The sequence below is a fragment of the Narcine bancroftii genome, chromosome 4 (genome assembly GCF_036971445.1).
Source record: "Narcine bancroftii isolate sNarBan1 chromosome 4, sNarBan1.hap1, whole genome shotgun sequence".
NCBI lineage: Eukaryota > Metazoa > Chordata > Chondrichthyes > Torpediniformes > Narcinidae > Narcine > Narcine bancroftii.
Genome location: NC_091472.1, coordinates 87,367,594 through 87,394,599, shown reverse-complemented (window position 1 = coordinate 87,394,599; position 27,006 = coordinate 87,367,594). Strand labels below are relative to the sequence as shown.

At 38.4% G+C, this 27,006-nt stretch overlaps 1 protein-coding gene across 9 annotated transcripts in view; it reads left to right on the top strand.

The window, feature by feature from the left end:
- Positions 1-27,006, top strand: part of slx4ip (SLX4 interacting protein) — a 179,824-nt gene that overhangs the window by 78,517 nt on the left and 74,301 nt on the right. For 8 of the 9 annotated variants that reach the window (XM_069931867.1, XM_069931865.1, XM_069931864.1 and 5 more), the window contains 3 exons: positions 4,699-4,828; positions 9,555-9,674; positions 24,414-24,491. In XM_069931867.1, coding sequence (XP_069787968.1) covers positions 4,699-4,828; positions 9,555-9,674; positions 24,414-24,491 — 328 coding nt within the window. The remainder of the gene's footprint in view (positions 1-4,698; positions 4,829-9,554; positions 9,675-24,413; positions 24,492-27,006) is intronic. The other variant, XM_069931866.1, reaches the window with a different exon arrangement.

The following is a 27,006-nucleotide window of genomic DNA, read 5'->3' as shown; positions in this document are numbered from 1 at the left end:
GCTTGGTTTTGGGGCCCCTGCTCTTTGTGCTGTGCATAAGTGATGGGTTGAAAAAGTAGGTGGGCTGACATGTAATTTGTTGATGACACATAGATTGGTGGAGCTGTGGACAATTTAGAGGGTAATCAAAGGATATGACAGATGTAGATCAGTTACAGATATGGGCAGAGAAATGGCAAATGGAATTTAATCCAAGTGTGAAGTGTCGAATTTTGGGAGATCAAATGTGCTGTTCTTTAACAATTGATTGACTGAACTTTTGCAGGTTAAAAAGATATGAAATGCTACAAGCATCTGGTGATGGAACGCATCAAAGCACTCTTCCCAGAGATGCTGGACCCATTTCAATTTGCTTATAGAAAAAACGATTCCTGAGTCGGTGGTATTGACCCTTCACTCTGTCTTGACCCACCTGGAGAACAATACCTCATATGCCATGCTGTTGTTCATTAACTTCAGTTTGTCATTTAATATGATCATTCCCCAGAGGCTAGTGGAGAGGCTGTCCTCGCTGAGACTCAACACCCATCTCCGTAGCTGATCCTTGACTTCCTAATAGAAAGTCTATCTAGATTGGTTTAGTAGCAGAACATCGAGCACCATCATGTTGAAGACTTCAGGAGGACCAGGAATGACCACCCTCCACTTCACATTAACTCTAGTAGAGAGAGTGGAGACCACTAAGTTCCTTGGAGTTCACTCAACTAGTGACCTATTGTGGACACTCAACATATCATTTTTCAGGAGGGCTTAACGATTACTGCACTTCCTGAGAAGACTGAAGTGGGCAAGGCTACAATATGTCATCCTTCTATAGCAATTCTATTGAGACCATCCTGGACAGCTGCATCACATTGTGGTATCGTTGCTGAGGAAAATGGATCAGAGGTCAATCCACAAGAGTGGCAGAGAGGATCACTGGAGTCTCCCTCTCCCCCCCCCCCCCCCCCCACCCCCCACAAGATCGAGATGATCTAGGATCGTTGTTTGAAGAAGGCATGCAAAATCATTGAGGACCCCTTCCACCATGCACACAGCATCTTTCAGCTGCTCCTGTTGGGAAAGAGTTACAGGGGCATCCAAGCTAGAACCACCAGGCTGAGAAACTACTTCTTCCCACAGGCAGTGAGAATGCTGAACAACCAAAGGAGCTGCTCGCACTCTCATATTCATGAAACAATATCTATCTATTTATTTATTTGTATAGATGAATTACTTGTCCTACACATGTATTGCTTGTCTATATGTGTGGTATGTATATTGTCTGGTTATGATTCTGCATGTTTTGCATCGAGAACTGGAGAACACTGTTTCATTGGGTTGTACTTGGACAATCAGATGACAATAAACTTGACTTAATGTAAAAGAAATTGAACTGTTTTAAGTTATTTGTAAATGTTGCAAAAGAAATAGTACAACAAAGGTTTAGAATTTATGCAACAATTTTCATGGTTTTAAAATATCCTGTGCACTTTATAGACATGGAAGAATATTCATTATAAACAATGAGTAAAAGAATGTATAGCATCAGAGTCTTTGAGATTTCGTAGATGGGATGGCATATAACCAGAAATGGAGAAGTAAGATAGAGCATGAAAAGAAAAAAGTGGGGACGTGGCAAGATGGCGTAGAGTCTAGACGTGTAATCTCGACCTCTCTGGCCAGACTTTTAAATATCCGTTTTTTAACCCTTTGTTTTCAAGTTTAAACTTTTTAAATTTTAGTTTAATGTATTAAGGAACTATTATGGCCATTAATGGTAAAAAGATTAAACCTCAAGTGCAGAAGAAGTTACATTTTCGAAGTGATGAAGATTTGGGGCCTAGACGACTTGATACAGCTTCAGGTTTAATTTCTTCAGTGTATAAACCACAAAGACTGCCTGTGGGAGCTGAAAAAAAAAGTCTACTACTCACCAAGTGAAGGATGCCGCTGGAATTACCCATTCTCTGGAAGAAGGTGCGTGTTCCCAAGAACTGGATCCCGATTTTGAAAGCCTTTCGATTTTAGCGGAGGGAGCACGCAGGAAGACAACTCCATTGGTGGAAATGCATCAGGAAGCATTTCAACCTGAAGATATCGCTTTCCTCCGTGATTTTGTGAAAAATCAACGAGCTGCGGGGGGAGACCAGCGGTGACCCCCTGAGGAAGTCGGGGTGCCGTCGCTGGGAGTCCAGACCCGCAGTAAAACTTTTAAAATGCCTTTTGTTGAGTTGTAGCAGGAGCTGCAGTTACCTGGTTCTGCCACTACGTCTGAGAAAGCAGGGCTGAGCTTTTCTGATTTACAGTGTAAGCAACTAAATGCAGTCATTCAGCCTTTAATGAATGAGATGGTTCAAATGATAAGTTCAGAACTGAATACAGTTAAAGCACGTGTGGATGCATCTTATGAAGAATTTTAAAAATTTCAGACTGCTTTTTTGGACTGTAAACAACAAATGGTTTCTAACACAGAAAAAGTGTTGAAGGTATTCGATGTTTGAATTATTTGGACAGAGAAGCAATACTTCGACTAGCAGTGCAAAATGCAAGACAACGACAAACTCCGTTATTGATTCAGAATAGCAGAGTTTTTTTTATCCTGACTTGAGTCAAGAGGTCATTCAGCGTCGATGGCGATATATCCAGTTAAAGAAGTTTTGTGGCGTAAAGGTTATAAGTCTACTTTTCGCTACCCGGCAGTGTTGAAGGTGTTTTATGAAAACCATCAATTTCGGTTTTTTGAGAATGATTGTGAAGCAATGATTTTTGCTGATTCATTGCCAGATATAAGAGGACAAAGACGTAGTCCACCATTGTCTCCTAAAGAAAAATCTGGTTGTTCTGGAAACGGAAGAAATGGCAGAAATGGGAAAAATGTGAATGGAAAGAGTCCAACTTCTTCTGAAATGGGATCTCCGAGATTGGAATCTCTTGGATGAATAGAAGAATTTTCTTATTCTTATTCTACTTTTTTTGGTTATTATGATATTTTGATGTTATTCATTGTTTGGCTGGGGAGGGAGAGATTTGCTCTAAGTTCTTTACTAGTCATCAGCCACTGGTGGGTGACCCACACCCAATTCTTGTTTAGGGATTACTACCTTTTGGTAGTTTTTTTTGGGGGGGGGGATTTTTTTTTAATTTTTTTTAATTTTCATTTTAGTTAGCTTTTAATTTGTGATTTTTTTCTCCTACTGGAGGGCCTATATACGTTGATTTGAGTTTTCATATAAAGATATTATTGGTATTTAGTAATAATAGTAGAGGTGCACCAAAGAAGAGGTACAAGGACTGCCTAAAGAAATCTCTTGGTGCCTGCCACATTGACCACCGCCAGTGGGCTGATATCGCCTCAAACCGTGCATCTTGGCATCTCACAGTTCGGCGGGCAGCAACCTCCTTTGAAGAAGACCGCAGAGCCCACCTCACTGACAAAAGACAAAGGAGGAAACACCCAACCCCCAACCAACCAATTTTCCCCTGCAACCGCTGCAACTGTGTCTGCCTGTCCCGCATCCGACTTGTCAGCCACAAACGAGCCTGCAGCTGACGTGGACATTTACCCCTCCATAAATCTTCGTCCGCGAAGCCAAGCCAAGAAAGAGATATGTCAAAGTCGAGGTTTGCTACTTTTAATGTTTGAGGTTTAAACAGTCCGATCAAGCGTAAGCGAGTCTTGGCGTTTATTAAGAAAATGAAAATTGATGTTGCTTTTTTAAAAGAAACACATTTGAATGTGAAGGAAAGTATGAAATTAAAGAGGGACTGGGTTGGGCATGTATAAAAAAAGAAAAAAATTAAAATAGAAAAGGGCCAGTTCTGGAGTAAACATGGTTGGAGAGTGTGTAGGCTCTCAGTTGAGGTCTCAGAGTTTTTATGATCAGGAATTCTGGGCTTTTTCTGAGATAGGTGTATGGGGAAGGGGGTAGTAACCATTACTTTCTGATGATTATGTTGACGATATTTTAGGCTTCTGATCCATTGGAGCAATACTGTGATATACACTCATTCACCCAGCAGTCACACATTCCAAAATCTTTGCAAAAGTTTAGAAACAAAGTGCATTTGATAATTTGATGTTTTTCTGTTCTTTGTTGCATTTCCTAATGACTATAATGTTCTAAGATACTTCAGTTATTTCAAAACCTGTGCATAGAGTAAAAAATAAATATGGCACATGGAGTATGTAATTAATTGTTTTAGACTCTCAAGAGTACCCAGTCAAAATACTGTAACATTACTGTAGAAATCAATGAATGAAGTTCAGATAGAGAATGGATCAAAGCTATTCCTAGGATATTCTGAAACCAAGTTTAAGGCAACAATGCCATTTATCTGGGCATCATTATCATACACTGTCCAGCAGATTTTATGTGATTTGGGAAGACCAAAGGAAACAAGATTAATCATGAGTAAGGAAAGATTGACTACAGTTCAGCATCAACATGCCAGGACTAATGCATGTTTGAAAATTCAGCATTGGGATCAACAAACACATCAGGAACTTATATTTCTGTTAGACCCTCCTTTCTAGTATTACAAAGTAAGAAAATTAATCCTGTTATTTTGCTATCTAGCCAAGGGGTTTTTGATTCACACATTTGATTCATTATTATCTTTTTGGTGTATCAGGAAAAATTGGGATAAATTTAGAACATTGTTATTGGGATGTTAATCTCTGGGTAGAATTATAGCTAATTTTTTCTCTCTTTATAGGAAATAAGCGTATTTTTAAAGCAAAATATCGATTTAAGGATCAATCAATACCTTGAAGCAAAAAAACATGGGAACATTCAAAGTAAACCAAACAAAGAACTTACACCAAACAACCCACTTTTTATTAAAGGTAAAATAAAATTTATATTTATGTGTTTGATAATGAAAGTAAAATAGTTATTAGAATGAAACTTTTGCAAATCATAAATGAACACCACAAACATCTAAACCAAGGAAACCTTCCTTGTCGAAGTGGCATTGTAGATAATGGTAGATGTTTAGATGTTTTGTAGACTAATCCACATTTTGTTCTATGGCATCCCACTTGGAAGCTTCCATTACAGGGCCCAATGAGCAACTTGATGGAAGGTCTAAGAATAGAGTGGGAGGACTGATAATCAACACAGCTTTAAGAGTTTTTTTGTTACAATTTTTTCTTAACAAATTGAGACACAACTCAGAAGGGAAGTTAGAAAGACTTGGAAAAAAACTATGAAGGCATGGATTATAAATTAGAAGCAATGTTAATCACATTCAAAAATAAATGTGAATACTTATCAAAGTTTGCATCAAACATATTATGGCAAAATCGGTGATTGGCCAATATAATTTAAGGATGTAAAAGGTTAAAAGGGCTTGAATAGTCTATTTGTTTCCTTTATTCATCTTTCTGCAATCCTGGTCACTGCATCAAATCCACATTGGGATTGAATGTGTTTACCTTGTAATTCTGCCTATGCAAACTCCATAGCTTTATTTTGTTTATATAATTTTATGTGAACATTTCTAAATACTGCCAACTTTTAAAAGGTGCTTTCAGTGAAACAATATTCTAATATACTGTATATTTCAGCATACAAGTTGACACACTCCCCCCCCTCCCGCTTTTTTCAGCCTAATTTTAAGGATTTTATGGTATATCCAGCATATGTCATCCTCCATTTTCTGGCTGCCTGAGGTGCCCTGTTGACCAGCATATAGGTCTATCCCCCAAAGCTCTCAGTGCTTGAGATGGGCCATTGACCCGTGTATACTTCGAACCCCATAGATCACACGGATTGATCTGCTGGGCGTTGGCTGGAGATGATTGCTATCACGGAGGGTCCATTGACACAGTGCAGCACGTGATGAAAATGTGAAGTGAGCTTTAAGTTGAAAGTGATAGAAATGGCCATGAAAACCAACAACTTGGTTGCTGCAAGAAAATTGGATGTGTCTGAGAAGCTGATAAGAGATTGGAGGAAGAAAGAAACCTTAAGAAAAATACCAAAAAGGCAATGTTCTTTGAGAAAAGGAATCACTCGTTGGCCAGAGTTGGAAAATCAGATTGCAGAATGGGTACATTTACACAATCCTTTATCTGGATACCTAAAATCCAGAAAGTTCCAAAATCCGGCAAGTGGGGACCGGCAGTTGGAGGAGGGGGCCAAGGGACCAGTGACCGGCAATCGGGGGAGGGGGCCAAGGGACCGGTGACCGGCAGTCAGGGGAAGATGTCCGGTGGCCGAGGGACCGCAGTCGGGGAGACGGCCGAGGGATCGCAGTCGGGGAGACGGCCGTTGGGGGAGACTGCCGGGCGACTGGAAGGGGGCAGCACAATTCAGGTGGGTTTTCCACATTCCGGAAAAATCCGAAATTCGGAACACACTGTCCCCCAAGGATTCCAGATAAAGGATCGTGTACCTGTACGTGAACAGAGGCAAGATTGCTACATAGTAAATAAGAACATTTGCACTGCAGTGGGCCAAGTCACACTCAGATGTCGTGATGATTTTGTGACTACAGAAGGCTGGTACAATCATTTAATGAACAGGAAATATCTGGTATGAAGCCTAAAAAAAATTGCATAGAACCTACCAAAAGATCTTGATCATAAAGTTGTAAGTTTTCACCAGTTTATTATACGTAATTTGCAGAAACACCAGTTTGCACTGAGAAATATTGGAAACATAGATGAAATCACATTAATTTCGACATGATAGGCAATAGAATGGTACAATGGAAAGGTGTTAAAACTGCAAACCATAAGTACAGTCCACAAAAGGACCAGGTTTACTGTGGTGTTATCGTTCATGGCTGACGGGACAAAGTTAACACCCATGGTAATCTTCAAATGCAAAATTAAACTGAAAATGAAATTCCGTGCAGGTATTTTTGTACATTTTCATGAAAAAGGATGGATGAAAATTATGTAAAACTATGGATAGACCATGTGTGGAACTGGCATCCAGGCAGTTTACTCAAAGAATGGAGTTTGCTGGTCTGGGATATGTTTCATAGCCATTTAACTGAGAACACTAAAAGTAGATTAGGACAATATAATACTTACATTGTGGTTATCCTGGGTGGTATGGTGTCTATTACAACCTCTTGATGTCTTCTTGAACAAGCCATTCAAAGACTATGTGAATACATGGATGTCAAGCATTGAGTGCAGAAAGGTTGTTTATAAATGCTATATCACTGGGTGGGTCACGTCTCCAGAATGGAGGACCATCGCCTTCCCAAGATCGTGTTTTATGGCGAGCTCTCCACTGGCCACCGTGACAGAGGTGCACCAAAGAAGAGGTACAAGGACTGCCTAAAGAAATCTCTTGGTGCCTGCCACATTGACCACCGCCAGTGGGCTGATATCGCCTCAAACCGTGCATCTTGGCGCCTCACAGTTTGGCGGGCAGCAACCTCCTTTGAAGAAGACCGCAGAGCCCACCTCACTGACAAAAGGCAAAGGAGGAAAAACCCAACACCCAACCCCAACCAACCAATTTTCCCCTGCAACCGCTGCAACCGTGTCTGCCTGTCCTGCATCGGACTTGTCAGCCACAAACGAGCCTGCAGCTGACGTGGACATTTACCCCCTCCATAAATCTTCGTCCGCGAAGCCAAGCCAAAGAAGATCACTTGATGTGCTGTGTAACTTCATTTTCAAGGTATGGGACAAAATTAAAAGTAGAGACTGCTAAAATGATTTAAAAAGTGAGATATCTCTAGTACAATTCATGGCACGGAAGATGATTTACGGTAGGACACTGACGATGAAGCTGAAACTGCCTTATTAGATACAGACTAGGACCCGAATGATGATTGTTTAAACAGTGAGAGTATGGATGTGTTTGCTGCCATCTTTGCTTCAGAGGATGATAGTGAGAGTGATTTTGAAGGATTCTAAATGTGTTGTTGTTTTCAATAAAAATCTCAATGAAAATCTGTTGCAGTTGGGTTTTTCTTGGTTTTTCAGGGTCAACTTATATGCCGAATCGGTTTTTCAAGGGTTGACTTGTACGCCAAATCAGTGCAGATTAGAATTTGAGATCTCAAAGGGATATCTGGCGTATATCAACCCTCATTTTTTGAGAGGTTATTTTGGGATCCACAACTTGTACGCCGAAATATATGGTATTTGTTAAAAGAGATGGGGTTTGTTTTGTCAGATAACATCCTTGATGATTAAAACCCTTATTTACAATGGCAGTCAAAACAGCAATTGCCCAGTTTGGGATGATAATTTTGTCATGAAAATTTATTGCTTTGAAAATCTTTTGCAATAGTTTCTTCAGATTACTGTTAATCTTCAATTCACATGTAATTTGAATTTCTGAATTGTGTAATCAAGGTTTCTTTCTTATCATAAATTCAGTTTATTACTTGATTCAGTAGAAAATAGTAGAACAACCTATCTAATTAATGCATGGTACATTGCTCACTTTCCCTGAGTTAGAGGGATGTTGGTCTCATTCCAACTTAGGAGACTTGACCTCAAAAAATATATCTAGGTTGTTATTTCACTGCAGTGTTGGAAAATTGCAGCATCGTTGTATAAGGTTTTAAACCAAGGCCCCATTGCTTTCAGGTTAACACATAAAATTTCATGCCCCTATTGCAGTGGTTCTCAACCTTTTTCTTTCCACTCACATACTACTTTAAGTATTCCCTATGCGATTAGTAAGGGATTGCTTAAGGTGGGATGTGGGTGGAAAGAAAAAGTTTGAAAGCCACTGTTTTAATCGTACCTAATTGACTCGTTATGTGCACTGTTTCATAACTCCAAAGGAAATGAGCCAATGACCATTTTTCTCAAGCAAAATATTTCAGTAACAATTGGATCTCGACCAATGGTTCTCAACCTTCCCTTCCCACTCACAAACCACCTTAAGCAATCACTTACTAATCACATAAGGATTACTTAAAATGGTATGTAAGTGGAAAGAAAAAGATTGAGAAGCACTGCCCTATTGCAAAGTAGATATTATGCATGGTATCTCTGCTAATATTTGTCCAACAGTCAATATCTTTGAAACAGATTGTTAGTTATCATGTTGAGGGATGTTGGTATTCTTGTGGTTGTGAAATATGCAGCATAAATGGAAATATTTTTTCTTGTGTACTGTGACCCAATATGAATAATTCGTGCTGAGAATTTTTTTTTAATTTACTTTAGTTGATCACAAGGGCTACACTGGTGGGGCTGCCTTTTGTTGCCCACGCTAACTGCTTCTGTCACAGTGGATTCTAAATCTGGTTAAATGGCTGGGAAGTAAGAAGACACTGCAAAAGGAACACTCTCACTTCATTTAACATTTTGTAGCTACCAGATCAAATACTGAACCTGTGCATAGTTAAAAGATGTAGCTTCAACCCAGAATTTGTACCGTAGGCTTAGCTTGGGCAGGGAACAAAGGTAGATACTGCCTGTGCTGTCCTAAGTTCAGCATAATGACTCACAGCAGGCTACAGAATAAGGCTGATGGGAGTACACATTGAATTTTCTGATGATTGCTGGGTTTTTCAGAAGCAATGTCATGGAGCTTTGTGTTCAGCACCAACCCAGATACATTCTCTCTCCTTCCTCCAATTAGGTAGAAGGCTTAAGAGTGTGAAAGCATGCTCCAACTGGCTAAAAGATAGTTTCTTCCCTGCAGTCATCAGGCTCATGAATGAATTCCACAACAGTACTCTAATGCTGCCTGTCCTTGATGGTAATGGACTTTTTCACTGTAAAACTTTATCTTGTAACTGTGATCTAAACACAGGTGTATATAATCCTGGAGATAATCTGTTGGTCTGTTTGCAGAAGAACCCTTCTCACTGTACTAGATATCTTATGACAAATAATGTAGGATTTTGTGCAAAGCTTTCAGTCCATTTCTCATGTGGAAGAGGAGTACCTGCAACAACACAATTTTGGACCAAATTGTGGTGGAACAACTGAACAGCAAAATCTTAGCTTCTATTAGACTATGAGGCACAGGAGTGGAATTAGACCATAGCATTCATCGTGGCTGATTTACTCTCCTTTTCAACCCCATATAAACCCACATAAAAGGCATCGAAGTGGAATTAAGTCCATTTGTCTGAGCCATAGAGGACTCTGCTATGAAAACACAAACGTAAACTCAGTCTGTAAATGCTGCTTCCTGCTGAAAGCTCCCCCTTACCACCCCCTCTCCCCCCCTTACCACTGCCCCCCTTACCACCCCCCCCCCCCCCAAGCTCTGTGTTCTCTGCTCCTTGTTGAATTGCATTTGGGATACCAACTACTGCACTTATAACTAGTTTGTACAAAACTAGTGAAGTCAGGACAAAGTCTTTCAGTCGTTGTGATGTAGCTTTCTACAGTCTGAACAGGCAGCAGAAACCAGTCAGCCACTAATCTTAATTATTCCAATAATTAGTGCTGTGGGTGTGATTACCTCCTTCCTGCTGATGTCTCCATTCATTTGTGCACTGTTAAATGATGTTACTGGAACGTGAAGAGCAAGAGCAGCAGCTGCACTCGAATCAGTGTTCCATGCTAATTTGTGTCACAATCCACCTGCACTAAATACTTTCTGTGCTGTTACCTTGTTAAGGCCTTGAATGTTTGCTTCAACCTGTTCCAAAGTACATGATGCAGAACCTCAATATGCAGCTATCATCTTTGGTCCCTGCCACTTTCATTATTCATGTGAATAATACCTTCCCCTCCAATCCAACCCACCACCCACCCTGGTCCCTGCTGCTCAAGTCAAAACTGGATGTGCACAGTCTGCACTCGGGCGTGATTCTCTACTGAAATTTTGACCTAATATCATGGAGAAAAAAAATTCTCCATTCTCCTCTAATATTCTTCATTTGCATTTCAGTTGAGCTTATCCTTGTTGTAAAACTCAACTATCCCTGTGCTCTCTATGTCTGCCTCTCATCTTCTGCTGTTTTTGAATTGAAAGCACTGCCACCCAGAAGGCTAGTTCCCATCGCGTCACGTTTTCCCATCACTCTGCTCTGAATTGTCAATGATTAATTTTGAAAATTCGGATTGCTATTTTCAAATCCCTTAATGACTTTCTCCCATTCTGCAGCCTCCTCCAATCCAATCACCCTCAACATTCCTCCAGTTCTTGAGCATCCTAGAATTACATTACATGATTTCGGCTGCTTCAGCATTAAGGTTTGGCATTCCTCCATAAGCTTCTCTGGCTCTCTCCCTCTCCCATCTCCTACTTGGGTCACCAAATCCTTTCCACCATTCTTTTTTTAATCTGTGTTTTTTTTTCAAAATCTATTTTCTATCTTGTGAAGTTTAGTCATATTTAATCTGTTAATACTCCTGGGACAATTTTGCTATATAATTTAAAAACAGGATGTAGTGTGTTAGCGCCAACCTGATAAGAAATTCAAACGTCTTTTTAAAAAAAATCTTTACTTTGTTCAATATTTGTATAAGATTTGTATTTTGTATTGTACAAATTGTTTCTCTTGAGGGTTAGAAAATTTTTAAATAAAGCAATAGCAATAGTTTTAATGGAATTCTGTGGCGTGTTCAATCCACCCACGCAGACTTGCAGCAGATCATGAATTGACATGTGTAGTCCACCCTTCAAACTCCAGTGCCTGTTCCAACATGACTGATTTCCAGCAGATCCCAAGTAAAACAGGAACAATAATAGTGGAGAGGTGAAATTCATCCAGTTTGTTATCCTAGCAGTCCATGACATCAGAGGTGCAGTGCACATGTTGTGTTTCCATTAATCCATGGGTGTGCCATTGTTTTCTTTTCTTGACAATTATGACTTTGCTATTGCACTTGGTCTCAAATTAGTGTTTGCTGTTTATATGTCAACATTTCAATGATGTAAATACAGTATTTGGTCTTAATTGAATTTCATGAAGTATTCAGTTAATGAGATTTTGGATAATGCTGCAGATGATATACATGATATAACCATGATATACAGGTTTTTTTTCCTCTCTTCTTATTTACTGTGTTAATTCCCTGATTAGAAAGGGTTTTATCAAGTAAAACTGCCTATCCAAGAATATTTTATGACTTTGGTATATGACAGAAGTACCTTGTCCTATGCAGCATTTTGTCAACCCTGTATCTTCATTCAACTAGTACTGATGTCTAATATCAAATTGCCCTAATACTTATCTCTGTCGTTTCCTCCAACAAACATCCTGTGGGAGTAGAGCTAATCTTTGGAACTAATGGGAAAATATTAAACCTATGTCAATAACATTGCAGAACCAAAGTCAACCAATCCTCAGTAAATTTCCAGACAGAGAAAAAAAATTATCCATGTGTTCTTAGTGTCCTTGAAGAGGTATAACATCTCTGCTAAAGCCTGTAATTCTAATGGAAAAGCACATTTTGATGAAATAATTAATAATACATCCATGTTGAATTACCTTGCTTTTTCTCCTAGTATGAGATAGATGTGATCACTGTTTGTCAGATTGTAGGAAGATCTAACAGTGGAGAGGGAGCATTTGGGATAGTAATGAGAACCTGGAGCCAATACATTGGGGCATACAGAAGCTCGGTATGAGCATCAGAAATGAGCATACCATCTCAAATACCACCCACCTAACCTGTCATCCATCCTCCATCCCATCTGTGGTCCACAAATAAATCTTGTGAATCCACAAAACCAGAATGGGAGCAAATCATCCTCAATATTGAGGAACTGCAAAGAATTATTATTATTAATTCTTATTATTATTATTGGAAGCACTTTGTTTTTTGACAACTAGGCCTGAGAAAGGATTAAAGATATTGCTTTTTAAAAGTTAAATCCTATATTGGAAATGTTTTAATATAATTAAATATTGCAGGTTCCTTATTTCAATTATATATGTATCAGAAACAGTTTTATTATTGATATCTTGGTATCAGCATAATTATATTTCGTTAGGCAATTAGCAAATTCAAAAACAGCTACTTAGCAAGACTGCTTAATATAGATGAAGTACTCAAACAGGTAATTTTGTATTTGAATTTATCTAACAAAATTGTACATTACAAAAGGAATGCATGATGGAAATGCTACATAAAACTTATCTTTGGTCAAATGTCCATGTGTCATTAAGTGAAATATTTGTAGGTTCCATGGATGTGACAGTATGAGTTTAAAGTCGGAGTGAACAAAGATAAGCTGGAGAGGTCGGAACTCAATAAAGGGTCTGACACAGAGTGGAATGAAGAATGGAATTATACACCAATTTTTAGGTTGAAATTATCGAGTATTTTATATAGTTCAACTCTACTTGATGAATGTTTATTTTTGTCTAATAATTGTTAACTCCACCATAGTAGCTAATTAATTTTCAGTACTGGTTTTATTTATGTAAGAGATTTAAAGTGGTTTGTGGTGTCCTTTTGAATGTCAGTGAGACAATGTGGACCAAAGATGTAAATATGTCTGATGTGGTGTATCCTGCTTTGAAATCTGTAAGTACCTAGATAAATTGTTGCTGTTGTAATTCTAATGGAAAATCACATTTTGATGAAATAATTAATGATACATCCATGTTGAATTACCTTGCTTTTTCTCTGAGTATGAGATGGATGTGACCACTGTTTGTCAGACTGTAGGAAGATCTAACAGTGCCACAGGGGTTTCTGGCAGTAGAGACTAAACTATTATTGCTACTTGAGCTGCTCCTTTTACTGGCATTTACTTTGTAAGTAAAACAAAGAAATCAAGTGATCTTAGCATTATTTAGTACAGTTTTTTTTCCCTGTAATCTTGTCCTACTTTGTTTCTGTCCATGGTGTGATGTGAAACAACGTGGGAATTTGCATTACTTTTGCTTCTGAAGTGACCGAAAAGCTTAGGGTAACCACAGAACTGAAGGAAGTTCAGCCAGTCATACAACTAACTGTATGATCTTTGTATACCGCAAGCCATAAGTTCTGTTTGAAATTGTTTAAAACAAGAAAGTCTTCAGATCCAGGAGTCAAGTGCAATATGCAACCATGCTGGAGAAATTGAGCAGGTAATGCAGCAATATCTGTATTAAGCCCAGGCTTGAAATGTTGTTACTCTTTACTTCCTGTGGATGCTCTGTGACCTACTAGGTTTCTCCAGCATGTTTGTGTATTGCACCTCTGTTTGAATTCACATGGTTCAGATTTACATCTATAATATTTTTACTTTATTCTTCTAGTAAGACTTAAAGTATGCACGAGCAACAGAAATAGATGGATCTTTTAAGTTTAGAACTTTAAGTATAACTCCTTTTCTTAATATTGAAATGTAATTAATTTTATATTCATTATAATAGTATCCCAAAGATGATCTTTGAGCCTGAAGAAACTTCTACAGACCTAAGAGTTTTGTGTATAAGTTGATAAAATATATCAACTATTTCAATAGTTTTTAAAATATTTTTAATATTCTTAATTGTTATAATTAATGGGTCAGAGAGTCATGCAGCAGAGAAAGCCCAACTTTCCCATGGTGACCAAAATGTCCCACCCACTCTTGCTTCACCTACCAGCATTTGGCCCATATCCCTCTGAGCTTATCCTATCCATGTAACCATCTTTTCAGCTCAATCAATTATAGATTGAAAATGAACCAAAATGAATGGAATGTTCAAAATCTTTGGTTGCTTTTTTCCTCCGATTCCTAAAATTAAGATAACATGTTTTGTTTTAGGATAATGTCTAAGATTTTTTTTCTTTGCTACAGACTATAGTAAATGAGAATATTTGCTTTTTTTGAAAAAAGAAGTCTTCCATATATATGACATGTTGGCAATATAATTGTAATTAATACAAAGGTTATCTTCATTTGGAATATCTTAATGCATTCCTAAATTTAATACTCAGCATACATGTCCATGTCTAATAAATTTCAAATTGATGAAAGAATGTACTTAAGGTTTAAATAATCAGATAAGTGATTATGAATTGCAAGGAGTGCTTTTTTTCTTGCACAGACTTTGCACAATTTGTTGTTGGAATGTTCTTTTTTTCTTATGTTATTTAATGGGTAGTGCATTAAAGGACCAAACAAGGAAACTATGCTATCACTTCAATGCAATAAAAAAATATCATTAAAGATTTGCAGTTTATAATTTAATGTCACCCTGGGTTCCATCTGAAACAAACGCTGAGATTGCTGCTAGCTGCGGTCATAAAAGTTGCGTTGATAGCTAATTATCTGCACATTAGTATGAAACGTAGTTAATTTTAGATCTGAGCTAGATTTTTGTTCAGATTCAAACATGCCAGATCACAGGAGTTGCTGGACCAGAGAGCATGATAAATTTCAAGTTTAGAACAGCATCTGAAACAGTAACTGAATAACAAACTTTATTGTGAGAAATTCTCAATTGGTAGTTCATTGCAATTTGTAAGTTCATGCAGAACATTATTTGCATACAATTTGTATATTTGCAATTTTTCTTGTTTTGGTATTTGAATGGGACTTTCATGATTGGAAATTAATGAAATTTAGGCTATCTATGGGTCACTTAAATAAGTTAGAATTTACAGATGGATAGTTTTGCATTTTAAAATATTTTCATCTGCAGAAGTGGTTCTCATTCTGAAGGGAGATTACAAACAGGAGTAAGACCTGAATGGTAGACCAGGATTAGCCAATTAAAGAACACCTACCAACAATACCCAGGATACTCTTTATCCCTGACAGTGACCCACCAGACATATAACATTGGAAGTGATTAGAGTGATAATCTCTCCATATGTCCATAACTATTTGAGGTAGTTTTATCAAAGTACATCTGCTTTATTTCCAAAATAACTTTAGATCTGATTACATGAGCACCATCTATATAAAAGGTTTTAATTTTCAGTCACCAATTCATGAAAATGGTTTCGATACTTTTCCTGTTTTGCATTGATCTCAATTTTTCTTATGTAAGATTTTCAGTACCCTAAGGCTGAAATGTGTTTTTGTTCGTGATATTATTTAGGTTAATCCTTAAAACACAACTAATAATTTTAAATTTTATGAAATGTAATTGTGAAATATTTAAAAGTATCTGTTCACTGTTTTTTTGCAGTTTCTGCCAAGAAGTTTACGGAAAAGCATTTCTCTTAATGTCTGATAGTGTTGAGAAAATATCACTAGTTGTTCATGGTAGAGTTACACAGGTGCCAGATTCTGCTGGGACAAGAACACCTGCTAGGCAGCTCCAGATAACTCAGCAGCTTTAAGGCATTTTCCCAGGCTCCCAGATGAATGGTCACTAATAGCCGTGGGAGAGGGCTTCCAGTGTCGCATAGTGTACCACATTCTCCACTTGGCAGTGTTATGTGGCTGAAGTTTGCTTGGCTGTGATTGCAATTTTTTTAAAGTCCTGTGGAACTATGTAGCCATGGTTTTTACTTCTCATCTTGAACAATTCTTAAGTTCAATACACAAAACACAATGATCTAATTTTAAGATGGTAATTTTAAAATACGAGCAACTGCAGTATCTCCTAAAATGGTGTAATTTGATTACAGGCAGCATATCAGATAAGTACACTGTTGGAAAAAGGATGAAGGTAGCTGCCAAAAATGACTCAAAGTAATTGCACATCATTCTGCAGTTGGTGAAGTTATTTTGAAAGTTTACATGACTTGAAATACTCAGACTTTCTTGTCCACTTCCCACATTCATACAGAGACATGCAACTATGCTATCTCCTGGGAAATAAAGACATTCACTGAAAAAGTTATTTCCAATCCCAGTGTGGTTAGCATCAAGATCTGTAGGCTCGAGCTGTTCTTCATGATTATATTCAGAAGCTTATCGTTATGTTCTTTACTGAAATATTAATGTAACAAGTGGTTTTATTTACCATTGAATAGTGGGAAGTTTATAGTTTCTTTCTTCACAAATTGGAAACATCTTTTTATACCACACATATTGTTGAGTTTAACATGACAGTCTTGAAAGGTAATATGTAATGTTAATATATAATGAAAAAATTCTTTCCTGAAACTCCAATTGGAGGAGGGAGTATCTTGTTCCTGCTATGAGTTTAGTTTTGAAAGATTTTTCTTTGTTTATTACCATGGTAAATTAATTTGCTAAAATATATATTTTACAGAAGCAGAATTAGGTTTGTTGAAAAACTAGTGGGAATGGATCTTGAAGTATTCTGGCAAAATAAATATTAACTATCTGTTGAGAAAAGTGTCATATTGGATGATAAGGATGCAAGTTGAAATTAATTATTGGTGAAAACTTTTAAAATTCTTCTCTGGAGCCCATTTGAAGAAGATAAGGTTTGAAGAATACATAGGGACACCACCTCTGTAAAGCTCCAAGGAATGTGCCTTTCGGGGGAGCAGCCAATAAATCATTGATGAGAGTTTGTCAGTCACAAGTATGGATATGGAAAGATGCATTGAAATTCTTACTTGCTACAGCCAAACAGGTCTATCCATAAGATCCCACCATTACAATACTATAAATTGCCACAATATGCCAAGCCAGAAAATGAGAAAAGTATAAAAGGATGAATATATAATGTAAATAGTTGCATTTTGTGCAAAAAAAATCAGTACAATTGCTTCTCCCTTTCAGCAGATCAACTTGACAACATGGCTAGACAATTCTGTTTGCTTCTCTCACTGGATCTGTGTTTACTGCCATTATACCCTAGAGCGGTTATTAAAGGTTCTGGTCAAGAAATTTGGACATATAATCTTGTTTTATACCAGCACAATGTGTGAAAAAAAAATTTTAAATTTTTTTTAAAAGTTGAATCTGATTGTGACTATTTTAGATCAGATCATGCCGTTCCATAGATATTTATGGTTGACATTCATCATTTCACATTTAAAGTGGACTCCATCAGAAATTCATTAAATGATTAATTTGTCTTCAAACTTTCTTTTCATCTAGTATGTTACAATTGCTACTTGTTTGCATTTTAAACTGTGCCAAACCTTTTTTTACTTTTTACTCACCTAATTTTATTTTTTGGATGTTGACTATGATGTATTTTAATGTTATGTTTCCAGGTAAGTAATCCATTTTGTATTGTATACTTGTTTTCAATTGATTTTGTTAGAGAAATCCACTTAAGTACAGGCCAACAGTTTCAATTTAGCAAAACCTCAATAAGATGAGATTTTGTCATTGATCCTGTTTTTGATGCTTTGATGTTTGTTTTAAAAAAATTAATTCATATATTTTGTGTGCATGTGTACATACATATATAAAATGCATATTTAAAAAACCATGGGCTAGAATTCATAGTCAGGCATGAGCTCCCCAAATTTATTGCTGATATATGAAAAAGTTTTAACTCACCTGGGGCAATCCAGACAAATGCAACTCTGGATCCTGCCTGTTTTATTGTAAGAGGAGCCTTCTCTGTAATGGAATCCTGTGATGAGAGGCAGAACAAGCCCCAAATGTAAAAGTGAGAAGTTTCAGCTAACTAAGTTGTGCCCCCCTAATTTAAATCACTAACCATCTCTGAATGTTTCAGGCATTTAAAAAAATTCAGAGATATTCAAAACAGCTGCAATTTGAAATAAGGCTTGAAGTTTATCCTTTTTGTAAACAAAATGAACAAAATACTAAAGTAGTATTTTGTCTTAAGTCCTTCAAAACTGTTCTCCTGTGCTGAAACATTCCCAATAGGATGGTCATGTGATGCCCTCTTTAAATGGAGGAGAATCCATACCACTTTGAGCTCGGTTGAGGACTTGAGGATTGAAATGCAGTCACAGAAATAGCAATGAATCACCAACTGCAACTTTAGAATGTCCATGTTCATATTTGCGGGCACATGTATGCAAAATCCAGATGTTGCTCTTGACTCAAGTGCTGGAAATATCATTAGGTAAATCCAGAAAATAATTTTCTGCATGAGTTCTGGATACTGGATCTCATTGTCAAACCCTCTGAACGGGGTGGGGGGGGGGGTTGCATTGTTTTGGTTTGGATCACCTTTTTCATGCAAGTCTACATGGAGAAATCTGCTCTTTTTTGCATCCAATTGTTTTCTGGTTGCACAGCCATTAACTAATGTGTTGGACAAGTTGTTGGCTGCCTAAGTCAAAATTCTGTGCCACAACAACAGGGAGAAATTGTCACTCTCCTATTTGCATAAGGAAATACAGTGCTCCAAGTCCATGGAATGGTGTGTATCACCATATCCCCATTTGATGGAAGTAACTCAAATGATGTCTAGCACTCTTATTGCTGTCTGGCCAGTGCTCCTAGATTTATTCTGTATAGCACCTTTATTCCAACCAACCATTTTTTCTACCTTCCATAATTGAGTAGATTGATTATCCACAGAAGTATGTAGAAAAATAACATGGAATTTTTAATGTCGAAGTTTAATTAAACTACAAATAGAATACAAAGTCCAGTTATCCTCTCCCATCACCTCCATTTAGCACCCACCCACCCCTCTTCCTGACCCATTCCACACAAAGTCCAATCAGCTATCTAATCCATCATTACTTGAAGGTTATACTTGGTCATGACTTACTAATTAAGTCATAAGTGATCAACTAGTACAACAGCAATTTCAATTATACAGGACATTTGAATTTATCTTGGGATATTTCATGGAACTATTGCTGAAAGCTTGGTCAAAGTGGTGGACTTTCAAGAGGATAGAGACTAACAGAAAAGCTTATGTTTTGGAAGAAATCCCAGACCTTGCGTATAAAGCTGCAGGTGCAGTTGCAAACAAGTCATGCTGAAGAGCAAAGTTCTCAGAAGGGTGTATGAGTGGAGAAAGCTCTGGTTTTAGAAATTTAAAAATAAATAATGTTTATAAAAGTATGGTATAATTCTTTGGAAAATTATTCTATTATTTACATAAATCATGTACTCATCAGTTATTTCGATGTTTATTAATTTTCTTAAAATATGTGGAATATTCTAACATGTACATGTCTTTTCATATAGAGAAAAGTTAACTTTCCACCACCTAAAATGCCTTTGAATAATTGATAGTAATCTTGCACCATTAAGTGCATCTAATCACATGCATACAAACCAAAGACCTTTTTCCTTCTCTTACTTCAACGCTCACTTTTCTTGATTACAGTATTTTGCACTTCCGTGGAGTAGAAATTCTGCCTGGCCGACGAGAAAAAGAATCTCAGGGTTGTATGTGATGTTATGATGTTTTCTGACAATAAATTTGAACCTGTGGTACCTCAACTGTAGATGTTTCTGTTTATTGGATAAATGAAATATTTTGCTCGTTAGATTACTCTGACAATTAGTTTTAGAATGTTTAACATAATCAATTCATGGTTTTGTCACAGGATTTGGGGAAAAATGTTTTCTGCCTTCTCTTTGTGTTGTGAAGCATCAGTGACCACAATGCTGGAATATGGCATCTTCTCCATTGATGAAGGAAATGGGAAACAGGAGGACTCTCTTTTTCTGAAAGAAAGAGTTCCTGTGCCATGCTGGAGAGGATCATTTGATCCAAAACATATTTCTATGACACCATCCACCAATCAAAGAACAAAATGTTAAAGGTGTGAGTTAGGATGACTTGCACCAAGTTCCATGTTGACATTACTGAAGTGGGTTAATCAAGAAGAATAAACCCAAAACAAGAAAGTGTGACATTTGCAACCATGTATCCAGAAAAAAATCATGCTTCACTGCAAACTTTCACACTGGCACCTTATCCTAGTAATTAACAGCCAATATACAGGTTAAAGACTTGCAAATTGGCACGGAGGCGTTAAATCACTCCGGGGATGGACAGCCTGCGTGCTGCTTAGCCCAATGTGAAAGGAACATGGACTATCCAGGGACAAAGTAGTGACGCATTGATGACGCTTTTGCGTGAGTGCAGGAATGTGAAGGAAACAAAAGATTAAAAGGAACTTATAAACGTATTCAATTTATTAAACCCTGATCAATGTATTATGATCTTATATTTAAACAAAATTAATCATGCCTAATTATAACATAATTAAGCATTATATAAAGCACAGTATGAGCACTTCAATCCCTCTTGTTGTGCCAACCTATTTAAACCTATAAAAGATCGTGTAGTGCCAATAAAACACATAGACACACCATTTATAAAGACTGGGAAAACACACACACACCTCCCCCGAAGTGGGTACATACAACAGTCAAGGATAGATATGTCTGTGAGAGACAGGGGGGTGGGAAAGAGTGATGGCAGACCTGCCATCACTCGATGTGTCACTCAGATACCACAGGTGGAGGATAGGTGCCCCTCTCCCTGGTGGTGAGTGTGAAAGAAATAACAGTGGTCCAGTGTGAACGGCTTCTTTAACTGGTTCATTGAACAGCCAATTTACAGGTTAGCCAGTGTGCAGACTAGACCAAAACAGAATGAAGGAGTTTAATGACCTCTTCCTGTTGAGGCTAATCAATTTTATTGGAACAGTGCAAGAGGGAAGTGTAAAAAGTTAAAATCCATCATTAAGCTTCTTGGTTGTAGCAAACCATCATTCTAATATTCCTGCTGAATAGATGTTTGGGGAACATCAAAAGGCTGTGCTATTTGTAATGAACCCAACCTGAGGAATAAAGACACAAACAGCAGAATGCTGCCAAAAATCCTGCCTGACTGTCATTCTGGTAGAATATCAGCTCCATAATTTAAGGTTCATTGTTAAAATCGGATGACATAAAATGAGATTTAATAATGTTATTTGATTCAATTTTATTGATCAGTCACAAGAGAAGAGGAACAGTTCCAGTAATAATGCTTGTTTTGCAGGAATTTGCCTATAAAAGGCTTCATACCTATTGAAGGTCATTCAACAATGACTCAATGGCCTAGTTCATTATTATCTGATTGCACATATACAACCCAATGAAACAACATCTTGTCAGACCAATGGCTCAAATGCAATGCAAAGTACATAGTGATCACATCAATAATCAAAACAAATATAAATATTTGGAATAGTTTACACAGAATAGGATACTCTTCATCAGCCTGCATGAAGAAGCTATTCCTCACCTACCAGTCCTGATTTTGATCCTCCTGTACCACCTCCTTGATGGTAATGGGTTAAAGATACTGTAAGCTGGATGGAAAGAGTATTCTATAATTTCTTGAGCCCTATTTAGAGAATGTACCCAGTATATTTTGTGTCTGGAGGAAAAGGGGTCACCAGTGATCTTGGCTATTTTAATGATCTACTGTTTTGTAGCTACTGTATCACACAATGATGCAGCCAGACAGAACATTCTGAAATATGCTCCTGTGAAACTTTGTCAAGATGGGGCCCAGTAGCCTTGCTCTCCTCGGCCTCCTTAGGAAGTCTAGGTGCCACTGTGCCTTAATGAAAAGGTGCTGTGAATCTAAGTTATGTTGTCCCTTTGTGCCAAGTACCATTGATGTGCATTGGAGAATGGTTGACCTTTTTCCTCCTGAAGTTGTGGATCAGCAGTGTGAACAGTAGCGGACTGAGTACACAGCTCTGAGGTGCGCCAGTACACAGCATGATGGGGCTTGAGGTTTTGCTGCCAACCTGAACAGACTGGCCTTTCTATCAAGAAATCCAGAATCCAGTTGCAAAGAGGAATTTTGAGTCCCAATGAGGACAGTTTATCCATCAGCCTCTGAAGTATAATTGTGTTGAACACCAAGCTGAAGTCAACAAAAAAAGAAGCCTGGCATTGAGGCATCATTCTCTAGGTAGGTCAGGACAGAATGGAGGCCAAGGCCACTGCATCATCGGTGGACTAGTTTGGATGGTAGGCAAATTAGAAGGGTCCAATGTCACTGGAAGTTACGCTTTTATAACACCAGCCACTCAAAACAGTTCATTATTGATAACTGGGCAATAGTCATTTAATCCGATTACCTTTGATTTCTTGGGCACCAGGATGATGGTCACATTGAATTCTGTAGGGACAATGAACTGTTGCAGTGAGATGTAGATGCCATTACATCCTTTGTCAGCTGGGCTACGCAGATCTTCAGCACCCATCGAGGTATATTATATGAATCTGTCGCTTTGTGTGGGTACACTCTGGATGCGATCTTCCTCATCTCAACTGTGGTTATGCAGGGTTCTTGTTCTTCAGGGAAAGATGAGGCTTTCTCATTAGACCATGTGCAGAAGCTATTCAACCTGTCCACAAGGTTGACTTGTAGTCAGTTATGGTTTGCGTACCCTGCCACATGCTCCTCATGTGCTGGTGTCTCACACGTGTCTGGATTCCCTGCGTACCCATGTGTTGCCTTGCTGATCTTAATGCCGTCTTGTCTCCTGACCTGAAAGCAGGATCACAAGCTCTGAGCAATACACAAACCTTCGCATCTAGTCATGACTTTTTTGTTCTTAATGTCCAACACACAAAATCATAGAAAAACCTCTGATACTGAAATAATGAATACTATTTTTGCCTTAATTTAGCATTGTTGTAAACAATTCTATGATGGGAAACAGGTGATAAAGGAACATGTAGTATGCATATGATAATTTGTTCAAATCAAAATTGGTTTTCTACAATATGTGAAATTTATACAGAAGTTAAAGTAAAGCTTCCAGTCCAGATTTTCTGAAATGTCAGCCTTCTTCCACCACCATCAACTCAGCCCTCACCTGCATCTCCTCCATTTCCAACTCATCTGCTCTGGCCGCCTCTGCCCCAGACACAACAAATATAGAATCCCCCTTAACCTTACCGACTACCCCACCAGCCTCCACATTCAATACATTATCGTTTAAAATTTCCGGCACTTACAACAGAATCCCACCTTCAGACGTATCTTCCCCTCTCTGCCATAGGGAGCGCTCCCTCTGTGACTTCCTCATGCACTCATCCCTCCCCACCAATCACAGCCCCCCCACCCCGGCACCTTCCCCTGTGGCTGCAAGAAGTAGTGCACGCGCCACAGTCCAGTGGCCCAAACAGTCCTTTCAAGTGAAGCAACACTTCAGGAATGATTTACTCCATCCAATGCTCCCTTTGTGGCCTTCTCTCCAGCGGAGAAACTGGGCGCAGTTTGGGAGATCCCTTCAATGAGCAACTTCGCTCTGTCCATGCCAGTGACACTTCCAGTAGTCAACCATTTCAGTTTTGTGTCACACTTTTGTATATCTCACATATCTGTCCATGGCCTTATTTACTGTGCTGCCAAATCCACTCACAAATTGGAGGAACAAACCTGAATTAACTTCAACTTTTCCAGTATCTGCTAACCTACTCTCCTCTTCCTGTTCTCCCCTTCCCCTCCTCCCTCTGTATTCACCTCACCAACCCCCTCCCCTTGATCACTGCTGCCTCCTCCCTCCCTTCTCCATCTATTACCTCCTGCCTTTGTGACCACACCTCCCCCTTACTCTTTTGTTCAGACACCTGTTGACATTTTTTCATGCCTTGAAGGGCTGAAGCCCAAAATATTGGTTATGTATTTTTACCTTTGCTACATAGGGACATTATTTGACCTGCTGAGATTCTCAAGCTTTGTGCTTTTATTAATTTATACAATTTCTTTTGCAGGTCAAAATATCCGGCTCGCAGCTTACTTTATAAAGAGACATGCAAACTTGAGATGTGTCACAAAACAGCAATTTTATGGTATGTACCCATTTGGCATTGGTAAAAAGTTGAATAATTTCTTAAACCAGAAAATAGTTATTACTTTGGACTTCTGTCTTTAAGTCAGTTAAAATGCTAGTTATATTTTTTAAGTATCATTTTTGTTTTACTGAATATATTTAGTCATGTATTTTGCATAATGCTTATATTTTTCATAAACTTGACAAAATAGACAATTTAAAATTTCGTTATCATGTACACAAAATGCACAGAATTCTTCCTTCTTTTCTTTACCCTGTAAAGGATAACTAGTTCCAGAGTAGAGATCAAGGGATTAGAAAGGATAACTTAAATAAAGCAACTCTTGGGTGATATCACTAGCAGTAATATCAAAACGTGGTCACGTGGAAATGAGAAATGGTATTTGGGCTGGGCAAAGAACTAGTTTTGAGGAACCCATTGCTGAACCAAATTGTTAAATTAGAAGACTACCATTTATAGGCATGAATGAGTGTATGAAACTATTAAGGGAAAGTTATGGGTCAGATTCAGATGGAAGGCCAACATGGAGATGAAGTTTAAAATAATGCCATTTAACAATCATTAAAATAGAAAATGTTTTATGCACTCAGCAGTACAGGAAGCATCTGTGAAAGAGAAACCAAGGTAATGTTTTGGATCAAAGAATCTTCATTTGAACTGTTGAAGAGATAAAAACAAATTGGTTTTGAGTTTCAAAGATGGTGTGATGCATAGGACAAAGGGAAAATGCAAGAGCTTATTGTTGTGTTTGGGGATAAGCTATTGATGAATTATTATTGATGGATTGGTTGATGGGGGCAACGAGAGAGAGAAAGAAAAACAGCTAATTGCAAAAATGAATGGTATAAAGTTAGTTGCAGGTGCAGCAAGTAATCAAGAAGGCAAATGGTCTTCATTGCTGGAGAGATTGAATGGAAGGGCAGAAGTTCTCCTGAAACTATACAGGGTTCTGGTGAGGCCACATCTGGACTGCTGTATGCAGTTCTGGTCTCCTTTCATGAAAAAGGATATACTAGCTTTGGAGGCTTTGCAAAGGAAGTTCACCAAGATGATTCTGGAAATGAGAGGGTTAGCTTATGAGGAGAGATTGAGTAGAGTAGGACTGTAATCATTGGAGTTTAGAAGGATGGGGAAGTATTTTAGATACATATCTTGGGCATCTCAAGTTATGAAACCAGGGAGGTTATTTCACTGGCAAGTGAGTCTAGAACTATGGAACTCTTTTTTAGACATACAGCAAGGTAACAGGCCCTTTTGGCCCACAAGCCTGCGTACTGCCCAATTACCACTCAATTAACCTACAAACCTCAGTACATTTTGAATGGTGGGAGGAAACCGGAGCACCCGGAGGACACCCATGCAGACATGGAAAGAACGTACAAACTCCTTACAGACAGCGCAGGATTTGAACCCTAGTCCCAATCACTGGTACTGTAACAGGGTTGTGCTAACTGTTCCACCCTTGGCCTCAAACTTCAGGGGAGTACATTTATGGCAGAGATAAGGAGAAACTGGTTCTCCTAGACAGTAGTAAACCATGGAATTCTCTGTTCAGGGAACCAATAAAGCCTGCCTCATTTAATGTATTTAATAGATATATTTTTGAAGAATAGCTTGGCAGCAGCCACGAATGGTTGCAGACTCCAGGGGACCAGGAGACTGACATAGGGCAACAGAAACAGGGAGAACACCCACTACCCCCCCCCCCTTTTTGAAAAGAAGAAGCAGAGGGAATGACCCTATTGGATGGTGGCCACAGCAGCAGACCCACACAAGCTACAGGCAGTTAGAGTCTTACAACCCAGTGACTCACGGAACCGTGATTTGTGAGGGTGCTGAGGGAAAGAAATTTCCTGATGGATCTTGGACGCTGAAGGCTTCCTAATAGTGTAGGAGAGTGCTTTACAACCTTTTTTTTCCTCACATACCACCTTAAGTAATCTTTTACTAACCACAGAGCACCAATGATGTCATCAGGTGGTATATGAGTGGAAAAAAATAATGTTGAGAACCACTGGTGTAGGAGGTTTGGAACTGGAGCTCAGGTGGCTGATAGATTAAGTCTGTGAGGTTGCAGAGGCTGCGGAGGCACTTGAGGCAAATCCGCAGTCACTCGGTGTCTCTGAAGGGTTTCCCTTTTGTTACTCTTTCTCTCTGAAAGTAAGGGGTGCCAGACAATACTAATGGTGACTCTTTGCCTTTCAGCAGGCAGAAGGAAATTTTGTGTAATATTACATTTTCTGTATTGCTACCTGATCAATTAAGAAATCAAAATCTTAAAATCTGTAATGTGATGAGAGAAAATAAAGGAATGCAAAAGCTGTGCAATGCAGAAGCTGTTAGGAGAACTAAGCAAGTCAGAGCATAACGGAGAGAAAAGACAGGGTCCAATATAACAGATGGACACCCACTGGCCAGTTCTGATCGTGCAACTTACTTGAAGCTATTCATTTCTTTATTGAGTCCAGAAGGCTGCAATTTGCCGACAGAAAGAAAATCAGGTGCTATTCCT